We start from the raw sequence: 16,693 nt of genomic DNA on the forward strand, positions 1-16,693 counted from the left end.
CTACTACCTCTTTTCTTTAAAATGGACGGGGCCCCCACTACGAATAGTGATAGGGCAGAAAGAAATGGGAATGTACATTTTGACTTGCGTAGCTATTCGTATGAGTGTGGCCTGTTTGTATGCGCTGTAATATTTTTTACATTAATGTTTGGCCTGGTTTTATACCGCCCAGTTATATTTATATCTATCGATATAAATGAGGTGAGAGGAAACAGAACAAACATGATCAACGGAACAAGCATGATCAAACAAGGGACCTATCTCATATGGGATGGCTTCCAGCTCATATGGGGGTATGACACCCACCATGGTAGTGCACACCATTTGAATAACACCAACGATAAGTCAGTAACCCCATGCCCAATCGATGCACATAACGCCTCTCAATTCAGTATTTATGAGTTAAATGATCGAAACCCCTCTTTATCATGTTTACATGATACCACCTCTACCGTGGTCACACCGACAGGCCGCCCGTCCATAAAATATGAATCCCTGGAAATTATAAAGGAAGATAATGCAGAAATCACTGAAAGGTTTTGGCTATTCAACTCCACTGAAACATTCTTTGCCTCCCTCGTCCCCATTATCCAAGCATCATCCCAGATATGAAGAAAGGGACAGCATCCCTTATGGACACTTACTGGGTCTGTGGTAAACAGGTATACATGTTCTTTGGCAACGCTGCACTCTGCCCTGATAGTGGTTTCGGAGAGTCACATCGAAGGGGAAAAGGGACTGCAAGCCGCTCAGGCTCCAGAGCACATGCAACCAACGGAAGAAACGCCAATGTATGCCCTATCCGCGGACAAGGTCCAAAGCCTGATGTCGAGAAAACAAAGGTGGTCCAACTACATATCCAAGGCCTCCACAGAACTTTTGGCACAAATCCCTGAAAAGTTCTGGCTATTCAACTTAGCTGAAACATTTTTTGCCTCCCTCGTCCCCAGTATCCGAGCGCGGGCCAACGCAAAATGGCTGCAAATAACGCACTGGGAGCTGATCCAACTGGCCAACGACACTGAAGAAGGACTTAACGTAATCAAGGTGGAGCTAAGGGCCCTAAGGCTAATGACAATGCAGAACAGGTATGTCTTAGATCTGTTAACGGCGATGGATGGAGGTGTTTGCCAAAAAATCGTGAGCGCATGCTGCACGTTCGTGCTTTCTGCGGATTCGGACAACGGAACACTGTCATACATTATCGCAGTGGTGCACAATTTAGGAGAGCTGATGAAGAAGGAAGGTGAAGTGGACCCGCGCTCTTGGTTCGACAACATTTTTGCATGGGTACCATCCTGGCTCGGAACGACTGTCAAAATCCTGATAACCATCATCATATTTTTGCTCTTGATTTTTTGTGTGTGCCAGCTGGGTCTTCGGTGCTGCACAAACGCAGTCCCTAATGGTACAATGATGATGGTGACAAAGGGCAGCACTAGAGGAAAAGCGCAAACTATGCAGGAGGCACAAGTACAAACAAGTGAGGACCCTGAACCTAAATATAGAATGGTGGATGTGTACTATGATGGGGATATAGTGGATAGACTGTATCACACGACAATAAAGGAGCCCCTGCAGCCAGAGTGGTACATGGAAGTATGGGTAGACCTGGAGGGGTATGGGGAATGCATATACATGACCTGCACCCCTGACGACTATGCAAGGGCAGGTGAGAGTCTCCGGGGGGTATCTAGAGCCTGGAGGCCAATTCAGGGGACACCAGCATGGGACGAGGCAGTAGCTGATGAAAAAGAACACCAGAGGTTGGGTGAGTTACAATATTCGTTACTTAAGTACCGAAAGGGGGGGAAATGTATGGGAGGACAGGTCTTTAGAACCCCCCTCCCCCACATCCCTCTCCTACGTGAGACTTATGACTCATTGGCAGCCACCTATGCACCTGGGCTCGAGATGCAGGATGGCTGCAGATCGCCACATGAGGCTGCACAGCTCACCTTGTAACATAACATAGACTCCATTTTGTAATGCATTTAGACTCCATTTTGAGTATACTAAACCCAGGCCTCTGTAGAACAGGCCGCCTGCAGAAGCTGCATCTCACCCTCACTTGATCGTGCACAGCGAGCCTGCACTTCCCACCAGCCTCCTCCCCATGGCAGCTCCACTTAAGGCCCGTTCTCACGAGCAACTAGAGGCGAACAAGTAACAGAACAAACACTGCAGGCTTCATTACGACCCTGGCGATAAGTGGTTAACGGCGCTGTAAAAGGCTGCAGCGTCGTTAACCACTTAGCGCCTTACTACGAGGTCCCTTTGTGGGACCCGACCTTAACGGCTGGTCTGGACCAGCTGTTAAAGTAGGGACCCGCAAAGGGACCTCGCAGGCAATTACGGTACCGCAATTTGCGGTTCCGTAATTGCCGCCTTCCCCATTCCCATTGAGCCCTATGGGGCAAAAAATGGGAATGGGGAAGGGCCATGGGGAAATAGGGAAATAGGGAAATACTACCTTGGAATGGAGCGGTATTTACCCATTTCACCATGGCGGACTTGCGCCATGGTTTAGCGCCGGTGTTGTAATGAGGGCCAGTATCATTTAGTTTCTGCAGTACATCATTGCCCTGGCGGTGACCTGACTTTTAGTTGGGGTCTGGTAAAGAACAAAGTTGTCCCTATGAAAGATACCTTGACCCCCACAGAACCCCACGTTCATGATATATAGTGTTTATGACCCCCCAACCCTGTTTCCCCGGGTGAAATGTTAAACATGCATGCCAAATCCCTGTGCCTTCCAGTCTTATCTATGCTGCTAAGCCATTTGTGAAAAAAAGTTTAAAACCCGTATTTCCAATTGCCATATTAAAATGGTACGACTCATCAAGACATCTCCGGGTAACGATATCAAACATAGGTACACACAAATCTACCCTTTACTGACCCATGAGGGCTGCTATCATAAAACGGTTAAATAAGCAATGTATAAAAAGCCTGCGTATGATATGATTGTAAGTGAAATATGTGAACCCGTTGAAGCAGTAAACCACATCTGATGTTGATTGGAATGTTAGTTGAACTTGTTATTTGATCAGAAGCATGATGTTGAAATGTGTCACTGAGATCGATGCTCCCACCAACCTTGTTCTACCTCACTTTTTATGTTAATTTTCCTCATGGGCCCCAAGCAATAGAATGAAAAACGTTGTATGATATAAATGATAACTCTCTCTCCATTGATCCTGTAAACATGAGCACATGCCAGTTGTAGAGACATGCAATTTCCATAATGCCCCAAACCTAAGCAGCCTGCCTCAATAATAGTGTTCATGCTATTCAGTAAACAGGGAGCCATGAAAAGTTACAAGGCCATCTCCCCCTCCTTCTAGAGAGCTGCACATCAAACTGTCCTCCTCCTCCCAAGGCCCAGCAGGGCTTGAAGGTCCCTAGTTTTCTGTTGTTGGAAGCGTTACAGCTGCACCTCCCCGCATTCCTCCTGTGCCTGCACCAAGTATTTACCCCCCCCCATGCTCCCGTCCCCAGATGCCATCATAAAATCACTGTGTACCGCCATGACCAGGCCAAGAAGAATTATGAGCCACCCGGTCCCGAATCCCACCGCCTTTGAGGTGCCAGCTACGTGCCCCCACTGACCCAATAGTATTTCAGTTCACCCTAAGCCTAACGGGCCATGGAAACAGTTATTCACCCCTGTGCTAACATGCCGTAAAACTAACACTCACTACATCTAACAGAATAGAATAATAAAGGTAGCCTAACCCATGCCCCCTGATAAGACACCTGGACTCATGAGACTGTGTCCTTTGCTAAAACAACTTTTATGGTGATGTATTAAGGAAGCCTCATATTATATGTTGTTTTTCTGTGTAACCCCACCCTGGTATTACATTGATGTGTTGTAGGATTTATATGGTAACCTGACATAGCAGTTTGTGATGAATGGGTACGAATGGCCACAAGGGCAAATTGTTAGTATTGTAGAAATGTATCCACACGGACAGCTCGCACCCTGACTCTCCACCCTGATGAGCCCAGCTGACCCAAGCACTCCGTGATGCTACCACGAGGATCTCCGCCAATCATGGAGCAGTGCACCTGCATTATACAGAGTAGCTAGTCATCGCCATCCAGTCTCCACGACTATGTGCCCCCTATAGCTTATCTCGCATATGACGTGTTTTTGTAATAAATATGACTGTCTTTGCTATTGTCAGACAGAGTGCTCTTGGAGTTTGCAGAGTCCATTGCATGTCCCATATTGATTTAGATAAAAAAACGTCTATATCTGACCCGCACTTGGTCTTGGTCTCATTCCCTGCTGGGGTGTGTCCATTATTGCCTCTCATTGAAGGGGGTTAACTGCCTTATTGGGGGACGCTCACTTTCACCCACAAGGTGACTTTTCTTCAAATATACTCACCGACAATAGTGTCAGGCAAGGGTGTATACTCGCAGCTTTACTTTTCAATTTATATCTGGCAGATCTGGTTCCTTTTCTGAAAAATTACACCTTTGCGTCCCCTTCCATTGGAAATAGCAAAATCTATCTACTATTTTATGGAGACGATAACGCCCTTATTGACAACACTCTGATAGGGCTAAAACATGTAATCTCAGCAATGGCGTTGTTTTCCAAGGATAATGACTTAATAATTAATCCTACAAAATCACACATAATCATGTTCGGGAAACCATCCAACAAGCTCTGTAACCAACACTGGAGCATAGCTCGGCAAATACTCCAGATAGTTAAAAAAGTAAAACACTTAGGCCTTAATCTCAGAACCAATCAGTCCCTCCAATAATTGATATCAGATCTTGAGAGCAAATCACACCAATATATGTGCCAATTAAAAAACATTTATATTCTTATGTAGATTCTCCCTGATGCCTCTAATAACCTTTTATAAAGGCAACATTATTCCATGCCTTCTATATGGGATGGAAGGTACTCCTGGTGCCCGTCAATTGGGATCGGCTTGAGGGTTGTTTATGTAAAATAACCTTATCTCTGCCACAGCCTGTTCCCATGTCAAGGCTGAGATATGAATTGGGTTTACATTCTTCTCAATCTCAATTTTACTGGAAAGTTCTGGCCCTTTATCGATTAATTCTGATCACTCCTGATCAATCATTGTACATAGACATCAGTGAGTACACACACGCAAAAGAATACTTATCTTTCTGACATACACAATGACGCTGAAAAGATTCTAGAGCAATGCGAATGTACATCTCAAACGCTTATAGATAACCTTGATAAGGTTAAACGTGCATTATATTGCTTCGATTGGATCTAAACAAGAACAGTGATTACTCATTTGAAAAACACTAAAAAAGTTAGTCTGTGTGAAAAATCAAGTTCTTATGTTCTACATTACATCAGAAGATTTCCAAATCATTTGTGGCGTAATGAGTTATGTTTTCATTTAAATTTGATAAAAACCAACGAAACTAATCGAATTTGGCAGAAATTAGAACATTCTGCTGGTGAATGTACTCTATCCAGAGAAGGGTTTCGACAGGACATGCAGCATGTTTTGATTTCATGTTAATTTACTTTAACTCTTAGTGTCAAACACTTCTCAAGTTTTGTCCATAATATAACTTTCTACCCAATACTTCTGGCGTAGGCTCTCAGCAGGAAATGAGATTTCATTGTCCATTGCACTATTAAAACTTTTGAATGAAGTGAATTTTATAAAACGGCTGTTATATATCTGTAAATGTTAGTATTCCAAGAATTGCATATCGTTTTGCTTCTTTTTCTTTTTTCTGTCTTTTCTTTTTCTTTTTTCTTTAATGTTCTGAATTTGTTTTTACTTCATGCATTTCTTGTTATGTTCTTAATTGTGTTTTTTATCGCTTTTAGTGCTGGCCTTTGCGTTTGTTCATTAATTTCATTTTATTTTTAATTTTGAAATAAAGCTATGAACTGATAATATGTAATTCAAAATGATGAAATTTGTAAAAAGTCCTTTTGTGTGACTAAATGCACATTAAAAAAAAATGTGCAAACTGGAATTCAGGAGAGTACATTTGAGGTGCATACATTGGAGCTACCATGGAGTTTCTAGAAAGGCTTGGGATAGCAAGTGTTTATCTTACCTCTTGGACTATATTGGCATAATGGACATATCACGGAGGGACATTACAATTATAGCCCCTGATTCATGGACTATTTGCGCCAAAAGAAAACGGGATTTGTGTGCCATTCTGCCTGCAAATCCCTGTTCAACTAATAGGGATTTGCGGGCAGAATGGCGCACAAATCCCGTTTTCCTTTGCGCAAATAATCCATGAATCAGGCTGATAGTCTTTCTCATATCATAAGTTTCGGCAAACTGATCAGTAAATTGCAACCCTGAGTCAAACAAATATGATTTAAGCACCATTGCATACACTAAAAGCAGATAACATTGTTTATTTACATGTTTAAGTGCACCGATATATTGGGATGAAAACAATTCATATTTGAACTTTTGACTACAATACGAAATGAATAATATGTGTACTGTACCATGCATTTTCTTTAAAACGTCTTTCATCTTTGCCATGGAACTTGTGATTTGTTGCAGAGCATCGATCAGCGACTCGTCATTGTGTTCTAAAATGGCATTCACTGCTTGGGCAACAGCCTGGCATTTGTGAAGTAGAAAAGACACGCGTGAGCAGCAAATGATCTATAATATTCAACATATGAGTAGAAACAAGCAATACAAACACACACACACAATCTAAGTCCGGATGTATTTAATAATTGGTCATTGCCTATGAATACAAGACTAATACTCTAGTAAAGATTTTGTTTTTAAATCAAGTACACAACACATATTCCGAATGTTTCATTATCTACATAAAAAAAGCTTGTACCACCCCAAAAATATGCAATCCTTTTAGTATAGCACACAATTCTAAAAAAAAAAGCCCTGAACACCCAGCCAGCCATTGACACATCATGAATTATTAAGAAAGAAAGAACCTATTCACAGTGAGCCTACGCCACCTACAGTGGAGGATTCTACTTTGATGTGTTTAAATTATCTGCGCACCAAACTGGTTAAAGAAAGCATCAGCGTAGGATCTGTCACATTGTTCCCAGACATCAACAAGGACTCATTAATAGAAACACCATCCATTCACGCAAAGCCATGACTTCATCACTGGAAACTGGAATTCTACCACAATATGTAATGATAGGCTCATTACACCACTGCTCAGAAGCCCCACTGTGCTCTCGCTGACCCATGTGACAAATCCAGGAAATCCGTCCCTTTCCACCAATTGGGAGTCACCCCCTTTGGAATAGGGTGGTCAGCCCACTATGTAATACCCTTCCTACCCCTGAAATTCGCCAGTTATGGTAAGCTAAGCAACCATAACTTGCGCCACCACCGTCGACTGCTAAGACTAACACCCGGGACATCAAAGATGACATCACAAATGTCATTGATGACATCACTGATGACATCACATGTCTGGCTCACTCTTTTTTCCTTTACTGATATATCTAGGCCAGTAACAGTCAAGAACTAAAAATTCACTGTACTATAGTAGAAAGTACTATATTTGTAGACGTATACTTCAAATATGTTTTTACAGTAATTCACTTAGGGTCCACTCAAAGCATATGAAACATATAGAAAGGGCAAAACACAGACTTGGAAGACAGCAATGCTTTCTATGTATGAAGATGATTAGTAGGGTTAGCAACACTGTCTTATAGTTCTGTTTTTTTTTTTATTACTGTACTTTCCCTGAATATGCTCATATTTGTACACATTACACTTACTCTACTTTCCTTAGGGTCTAGTCGCCATATGTGATAGTTATACATAGGGAAGTAGTAGCTTTGAAGCAGAGCAATCATTTCTGTGCATGAAGATAATCAGTTAGGTTATGAAGATTGTCGGGTAATACTGCTGTTTTTTTGTTTACTTCACTTTTCCTGTATATGCTCTATTTGTATGTGTTGTTGTCTGTTTGTGTTTTTGTGCAGTAATGCAATAATGGACTAAGTGGGTTTGATTAGGTACTTATTAAATGTTTCACAGTATGCAAGACTATTTAACATGGCAAGATTATTAATATTGAATATTCATCACGTCTGCTGCACACTATGCATACGTTACTACATGTGTACCTTGGCATATTGGAAAAAACTTCATAATACAATGCTATTTGGATTAATGCATTACTTAATGCACTACGTACCTCATGATATTTAGTCCAATGATTTGACACTTTTTCATTAACATTACAATAAGAATCCATTGTGCAGACTTTTCATGAAAGGTAAACGCACATGTGATGTCATCAATGACATTTGTGATGTCATCTTTGAGGTCCTGGGTGTTAGTCTTAGCAGTGCACTGTGGTGGCCCGAGTTATGGTTGCTTAGTTTACCATAACGGGCGAATTTCAGTTTTTTTTGGTTTTACTTGGAACCACAACGTCCCTTTAACAAAGTTTTTTTACTGAATTTCATAGGTTTTTAGTAGGGCAATTTAACCATAACATCCCTTTAGCAAAGCTTTTTTTATTGAATATACATTTTCATGGTGTAAATTTGATAGATGTTTACTAGGATTACATTATTTTATATACATGTAACATAAAGCATACCAAACACCCCGCTAATGATTTTGATGTCCGCGGACGGTCGCGGATGACATCAACACTACCCAAACACTCAGGGGGCATCTGAAATTGTTCTATCGTACCATATAAACACTGCACAAGTTCAAAAAGCAGCACATAAACACATTATATGTAATAATATATAAACACTGAAACCTACATATCTAACACACCAACCCTCCATTTAAATACCATATGTAATAAAATGGATTATACCATAACAAAAAAGATATGCCTCCAACATAATTACCTCACAGAAACTGCAGAGCTAGAAGCAACAGTAGACCTACATAGCACTACGAATACACTTACCAGAAACTTACTTACCAGAAACTAGTAAGTAAACTTCATTTTTCTTATATATTTCTAAAATTTTTGAATTAGGTAAAGTAAAATTAAAATATTTTTGTTTTTCAAACAGAAATGTGCAGTGCTTTGGAGTGGCTTGAAAAACATTTTCCACATGTGGAAATGTTTGAAGACAGTGATAATAATGGTAGACACTTCTCTATATAAGCAAATTAATAATCATTACTTTATGTGTACTTAACATATATATATATATATTTATTTTTAACAGACCACACAAACATTGAAAATATTACACCAAAAGACACATTAGAAAAGACCCTGCAACGCATGGAACAGAAAATAGACATACTCAAGGAAAATGTCCACAGTTTGAAACAGTTAGTGGAGGACCACATAAAAGAAAAAATTAAATGCCATTGTCCCGCCTGTACCTGTGCCCCCTCTCCATGTCCCAGTGAACTATCCCCAAACCCTCAACACCAAGATAACTGTTTTGATGAGACTTCCATCCCTTCATCCCCTCCCATCCATCCTCTCCAAACCCCTAATTCCCCTGTATTTGTGTCAGTTTCTGCTTCCCCCTCTCTTTCATAAATTGTGTATATGTATATAATACAAAAAAGTTATGTTTCTTTTAATGACATTTTTTGTGTCTTATTTTTTATTTTTTTAAAAGCAGTTAAAATGTCCACAGACAATGCGCCTGTCCGGCCTGTCCGTAATTAACAAAATGTGGATGTCCTAAGGACACTACACCTGTCCGTACCATTCGCAACCAAGATGGAACTGTTCTTAGAACACACCAGGTGTCTGGGATGTCTATAAATGAACAAAATGGGGGTGTCCTAAGGACACTATACCTGTCCATACCGTTCGAAACCAAGATGGAACTGTTCGTAGAACACACCTGCTGTCTGAGATATCCACAAGTGAACAAAATGGATGAATCCAAAGGACACTATACCTGTCCGTACCATCCGCAGCCAAGTTGAAACTGTCCTAAGAACACGCGCGGTGTTCGGGATGTCCGTAGTCAAACAAAATGGAGGTGTCCTAAGGATACTATACCTGGCCGTACAGTCTTCAGAACATCTACACACATGCACACCACACCCATAAGTCCTGCAAACATCGCATTGTCTGTAACTGTCCGTCTCACTTGTGTCGCACTTTTAATTAGCTTCAGGACCCAAACACTGTCTGTAGAACACCCGCGTGCATGCGAAGGTCCCTTCCTGTGCATTTGGTGTCCTGCGGACACCTGTTCCCTTCGCAGACGTATTGCCGACATCATAATGTGACCACACCCACGCTGAGCGTGTGTCCTAATTTGCGGACTCTCCCCAACATTAAAAGAACTTATTCAGACAATCCAAATTATTTTACAGTAAAAATCCACCATGTCATATGTCCCAGACAATGGCCCTGGCTTTCCACATATTTTTTGTAACTTTTTGAACCTTTTTGGGTGTTCGATATGTTCGCGACGCGCACCCCTCCACCCCTATAAAAGGCCACACCCCAGAGCTGATCTTCATTATACTTCTGCTATTGCAGATTGACTTTTGCTGCCTTTGCTGCTCTTGCTGAGATTATCTCATCAACCCTAATGGCATCCATGGCTGCTGTTGCTACATCTGCTCAGAACCACCCCCAAACACTCCACCACCATCACCTCCCCAAGGGCTTGCAGAGGGGAACACGCAAGAGGATGTAGAGAATGAGGATGAAGAGGATGAAGAGAATGAGGTTGAGGTACTCCCTACTACCAGCACTCGCCGGGAGTCTTGTGTATGGCGGTTGTTTACCGTTTATGGTAACGTACCAAAAGCATGTGCGAACAAGGTCACCTGTAACCAGTGCAAATTGGTGCTGAGTCGTGGGAGACGTGGTTCATACAACTTTGGTATGAAATCCATGAAGCTACACCTAACTTCGTTCCACAGTGTGGACATTTGCAAGGTTGGACCTTGAGATGAACGTAGTAGGTTGAGTTTCTCTACAGCATCCTCTGTTTCCACTCCTCTCACCACAAGAGACACTCCTGTGGGAGAGTACATGCCCCCAGCTGCTTCACAGGCCATTTGCGATGCTGTTAACCCTTACCTTTCGAGGGTCACAATATTGTGTATGTACTGCGACGCAGTGCTCTGCATGGGGGAGAGTCTTCAAAGTGCTTTCAAGACTACGGTCACGGATCGCCAAAAGACCTGCTACCTACCTAATTAAGGCCCACCCTACATCTTCCTTTATCCACCTGCCCTTTTTTTTCCCCTGGTTGGTGTCCCTTCCTTACCCTCCTTTCCCCTCCTCTCCTAGTGTGTCCTGTGTAAAAAACCAAAAGGAATATGAAATAACAAAAATCCCCAAAAAATGGCTCTTTTCAGAGCTGCCTTTCAGAGTTTAAAAATAGAAGTGTCAAAGAAACAGTGCAGGGCCATGTGCATTTTTTGAAAGTCCGCATACAGTCCTAGGACGTATAAAATGTTAGGGTGCTGCCCTAGCAAAACCAATGCACTTTTCTCTAGGAAGAAGTGGTGACTCTGAAAATAACCTTTTGGTGGTGTTTTTGTGTGTTTGAAAACAACATCTACTGCAAAATAGGTCACTCTAATTCCAAAAAAGGTTGCAATGCATTTTGTACATTTCTCAGAAAAATCTGATTGCCAGCATAAGTAAGATGGACTCCATCTCTGCGAAAATTGTATGTGCTACGAAACATAATATTTTCATTGTGAAAAGAAGACATGCCAACATCTCTTAGAAAGGCACAAACAGCCTTATTGACATTGCGCCTCGCTTTCTCCATTTGTGGACCAAATAAAGAAGAACGCTGCCACATTTGTCTTTGCGCAATACGAGAAAAAATTACTTGGGAATTTGGAAACATGTCCATGATCTTCTCAAGTCCTTCTTTCATTGCAAATTGCATAGAAATTCCAGACACATGTCCTAAACTGTTCCCTCCACAATGAATTATAATTATGTCCAGATGATACTCTGTCTCTAAAGTAGCACAGAGAGGTACCAAGTCCAGCCACTTCATTCCACACACTCCATGCCAGTGGACTTCCACATGAGGGAATCCAAGATCTGCAGCTACTCCACAACGTTCTGCATGCACCTCCAACCAATGTATCAACGAGTCTCCCAAAATCCAGATCATCTGTTTTCAAAAACACACAGCCATAGCTATCTGTTCTTCTCTCAGGAAAAAGATGTTCTCACAAAATCTCTCCTTACACAACACACCCACTAAACTCTAATGACCAATCCCTAGCTCCGTTCATTCTCATTTGCATGTCTCTCCACCCCAGAATCCCCCTGTGTAATACGCGCTGTTCGCAGACTAGCGCCATGCCTGCGGACATATCGAAGATCTGAGTGTGGCGAATGTTCATTTGAGTTGGGCTCTGAAAAGAGACATTTTTTTTGTTTTTTTGCAGATGCCTGACAGACACCTGCTATTTTGTATTTTTTGGGTTCTTTTTCTTCTTACTTTACAACTAAAATCTTCACATAACCGTCTCTAAAGCAACCCTAACATTCCAAAACAACATGGCATTTCCCAAAAAAGATAAAGAAATACCATCTTCTTCAAAATAAACAGCATTATTCAAATCAATATTCTCATTATTACAGAAAAACATACCAGCTCTAAGCATGAAAGCACACAAGCCTCGATTGATTGCACAACTAGCAATGTTTTGCTGAGGACAAAAAAACAGAACTATTCTCCCATAATGCCCTAGGTAGTAATCCAGAAAAAATTACTTTTGCATTTGGAAGGATGTTCATTACTGCTTGAACCAACTGTTTAAAATCTGCCAACAAAGTAAGCTCAATACCCTGCAAACCAAAATTCAAAGAACTAGGCAAACACTCAACATCCCGACCACCAACAACACACCCCCACCTACGGCATCAAACTCTTTCTCCTTTAAGGACATAACCGAAACTGATCTAATCAGCATTATGAAAACCATCAAGCCATCTAATTGCAAAGGAGACATATGCCCAGCCACACTCATCAAAGACTGCACCAGCCATCTTGCCCCCTTCCTCACAGCCTTTGTTAACGCCTCATTTGCCACAAGCAAAGTCCCCTCTTGCCTAAAGGAAGCCCGGGTCCGCCCTCTCATAAAGAAAACTTCCCTCAACCCTTGCATACCCAACAACTACCGACCTATTACCACGGTCCCCTTCCTTCTCAAAATCTTGGACAAGGCTGCATATACACAAGTACAACAATTCATTGAGGAAAACAAACTTCTCTGGCTACGCCAATCAGGTTTCCGCCCAGGTCACGGGACTGAGTCTGCACTACTTGACCTAAAAAAACGAATGGAGCGACGCAAGAGATAAAGGGAAACCAGCTCTACTCCTCCTTCTAGATTTATCGGCGGCCTTCAACCTCGTCAACCACCAAGTCCTATGCCACCACCTATCCACCACAGCTAACCTCTCTCCTAATGCCACAGCATGGATCGCCTCTTTCCTACAAGGAAGGACCATGCAAGTCTTCTCAGACCTTGCCTCAGCCTCACCCACTGTTATCCTATGCGGTGTTCCGCAGGGCTCTTGCATCTCGCCTACCCTCTACAACATCTTCACTCGACCCTTATTCCTCATCCTCGACTCCCTGGGTATCACGTACAGTAACTACGCTGATGATACCTCACTCTAACAGGAGACTATGGCACTGACTCCAAAACGCTTAACAACATCTACAACACAATTCAAGCATAGATGGCAACCAACGGCCTATGCCTCAATTAAGACAAAACTGAACTTCTCATAGTTGGCTCCAAAGAGACACTCAAGAACCTTGACTCACAGTTCACCCACTTTACAATCGACAGCATAAAAATCCCAGTGGCCAACGTGGTAAAGACACTAGGTGTTTATCTGGACTCAAATTTAACAAGGACCAGATAGGTGAACGCCATCGCCTCAACAGCAGCCTACCATGCTAAACTGCTCACAGCAGCCAGGCCCTTTCTATCAAAGGAAAATTGCATCATAATTGCCAGAGCTACAACAAGGTCAGGACTCGACTATTGTAATGCCCTCTTCCTGGGCACTTCCTCCAAAAACGTAGCTAAACTTCAAACGATACAAAACAACGCCCTCAAAGCAGCCATTGGAATACCCAAACAAGAGCAGATCACAGAGGCGAGAAAACAGGCACACTGGCTCCCAGTAAGAGAAAGAGTTGTATTCAAAGCACTTGCCATCACCCACAAATGCATCCATCTCACTGCTCCACCCTATCTCTCCGACAGGATGCACCTCACCAGATCATCCAGGCCTACCAGAACCCCATACACAAACATGCTCGCGACCCCCAGAGTCAAGAGAGCCAGAGCAGGTGGGGCCAGCTTCCCATACCTAGCTGCACTACATTGGAATGCCCTACCACCAACCCTGCGAGCAGAGGTCTCTCACCTAGCATTCCGAAAATCTATGAAAACCATGCTATTCAACTGATGTTTGTAAACCTAGCCGGCACACCACATTCACTGGAACACTTCAAGGTACCCTAAACATAAAATCATTTTGAATGATTGTGTAACAAATACTGTGAAATGTACTATAAACTGAGCATATACCGTCAGTTGACATGTAACCTATGTATGTAACCTTATGTATGTAACCATTGCGTAACTAAGTATGCCACAAGTAACAGCACCATAATGCCTTCGGGCTGTATGCGCGCTATACAAATGTAAAAATAAATAAAAATAAATAAATAAAAAGTAGAGACACTCACGTAGCCCAAATGGAAAGCACCATAGTGCAAAACTACCAGATGGGGACTGTTCATCCCACGCATATCTTCACAAACTTTTAGAATTCCCTCTACATTGCAATCAGGAACAGCGCTCCACACCACCTCCACTCCTTTGACATTGAAATTGTTTGCCACATGCCTGCATTGAGCATACTGCTGTAAACCATGGACAAACATATCTCCGAGCACCAACACCCTGACATTCTCCACCTCTGCCATCTTCACTACACACACTCTCTTTCTACACAAATCCACAATGTCAACATCTGATTGGCTGATTCCTACAGTCCCCTTTCCATACTGGATTTGCTGGAAAACCCTGTATGTGGCACGCCCTACCCCCGGAAAGCCGCGGTGTCCGCGCGGCAAGTAACTCTTAGCCAGCCCTTCTACCCTTTCCACATCACTCTCGGCGACATTCCCTCATTGGATACAGCTAAGCAGTCACACAACCATCCACCAATCACATCCAAGACCTCTACATCTATCTCCATCATCAGAGTTCCGCAATTCAAATGTACTGTTGATCACTCTGAGTACAAGTCCCATATCATTGGAAAGCACCTACTACAAAAACTACTGTACAAGTCTCCAAGATTTGTACTTACAGCTCCATGCATATCCACATGCATGAATACAAACTACAGGTATGCATATTTTATTCAGAGTACATGTAGAACTCTCATGAATGCATATAAACAGAGTAATGCCACTAAACCTGTATAGCCTATTTTTACATGCCAACCCTCCCGATTTAAGCGCAAGACTCCCAATTTTTCATTGAAAAATCGCATTATTTTTTACTGACTCCCACATAACCTATACATTCATGCAAACCCTCCCGATTTAGACGTGAGACTCCCGATTTGCATTGAAAAATCACACTATTTTTTACTGTCTCCTGCCTAAATTAATGCTAATCCCAATGCAATCCTATGGTAAAATAAATGTTCCCGATTGCTCTAGTAAAATATCCCTCTCAGGGGCTCGAGATTGTTGTCATGTCTATCTGTAAAATGAACTTATTGACATTTTTCCCATCTACTATAATCAACTGTCACTTCCAAACCTGTCTGCTATCTACAACACACCTTTAAAAAAACAAATTAATTTCATACACTTAAAATTCTACTCATTTGCAAAGCAGGTTGAACTAACATATTGTAGTCAAATGAAATGCATGCATACACTATGTTCAGATATCAAACAAGAATACTAAAACAAAAACATAAAAATCAACGTCTACATAAACATCAGTGCTATAAACACACAAAATTGCTAACTTCTTTCTTTTACAATTGCAGTGAAGACCACTCTCCTGAACATCAGCAGCATCTGAACTACAAACAACCTATCCGAAGAAACCTGCTCATTCCACAAAAAAAGAGTAAGTACAATACTACCTTAATATTCTTACTGTTCCTCAAAGACACTGTGTGGTTCATTCATGTAATTTGCGCCCCAAAATAAAACAGCGATTTCTGAACCATTCTGCCCACAAATCCCCATTTATTAAACAGAGATTAGCAGGCAGAATGGCACACAAATCCCTGTTTTTTTGGACCGCAAATAACATACTCAACCCTTAAAATGTTTGTACTACAAAACAAAGAACTGTTTTCATTTTATACCATTACGTTTACTATTACTGCTTCTCCTCAGCACTAGCTCACTTTCTACTCTCATTTGAACCGCAGTTTAGTACCACGCAAATAGCAGAATAGCCTTCCCAACTAATTGTAACTGCCCAATTTACAATCAAACACAACCACATATATCTTTCCCATCATACTCAGACACTCACGCACACAGCACACATACATTGCAAAACGGCCCAACCCATACTTTCTTTTTTTTAAACAGACCCCAAAGAATGCCGACCAAAAAGCAAGTCCGCAGAAAGCAATGCAGAAATAGAGCAAATGAAAATAAGTGTCCAAAATAAGCATCCATCCCTACCACAGTTTG

At 41.9% G+C, this 16,693-nt stretch overlaps 1 protein-coding gene across 1 annotated transcript in view; it reads right to left on the reverse strand.

Annotated features, from left to right (window-relative positions):
* The window catches only part of IDO2 (indoleamine 2,3-dioxygenase 2), a 593,071-nt gene that overhangs the window by 195,718 nt on the left and 380,660 nt on the right, over positions 1–16,693 (reverse strand). The window contains exon 7 of the mRNA XM_069617631.1: positions 6,500–6,617. Within this exon, the coding sequence (XP_069473732.1) occupies positions 6,500–6,617 (118 nt within the window). The remainder of the gene's footprint in view (positions 1–6,499; positions 6,618–16,693) is intronic.

This window comes from Ambystoma mexicanum, chromosome 10, assembly GCF_040938575.1.
Source record: "Ambystoma mexicanum isolate Mex_15411 chromosome 10, UKY_AmexF1_1, whole genome shotgun sequence".
Taxonomy (NCBI): Eukaryota; Metazoa; Chordata; class Amphibia; order Caudata; family Ambystomatidae; genus Ambystoma; species Ambystoma mexicanum.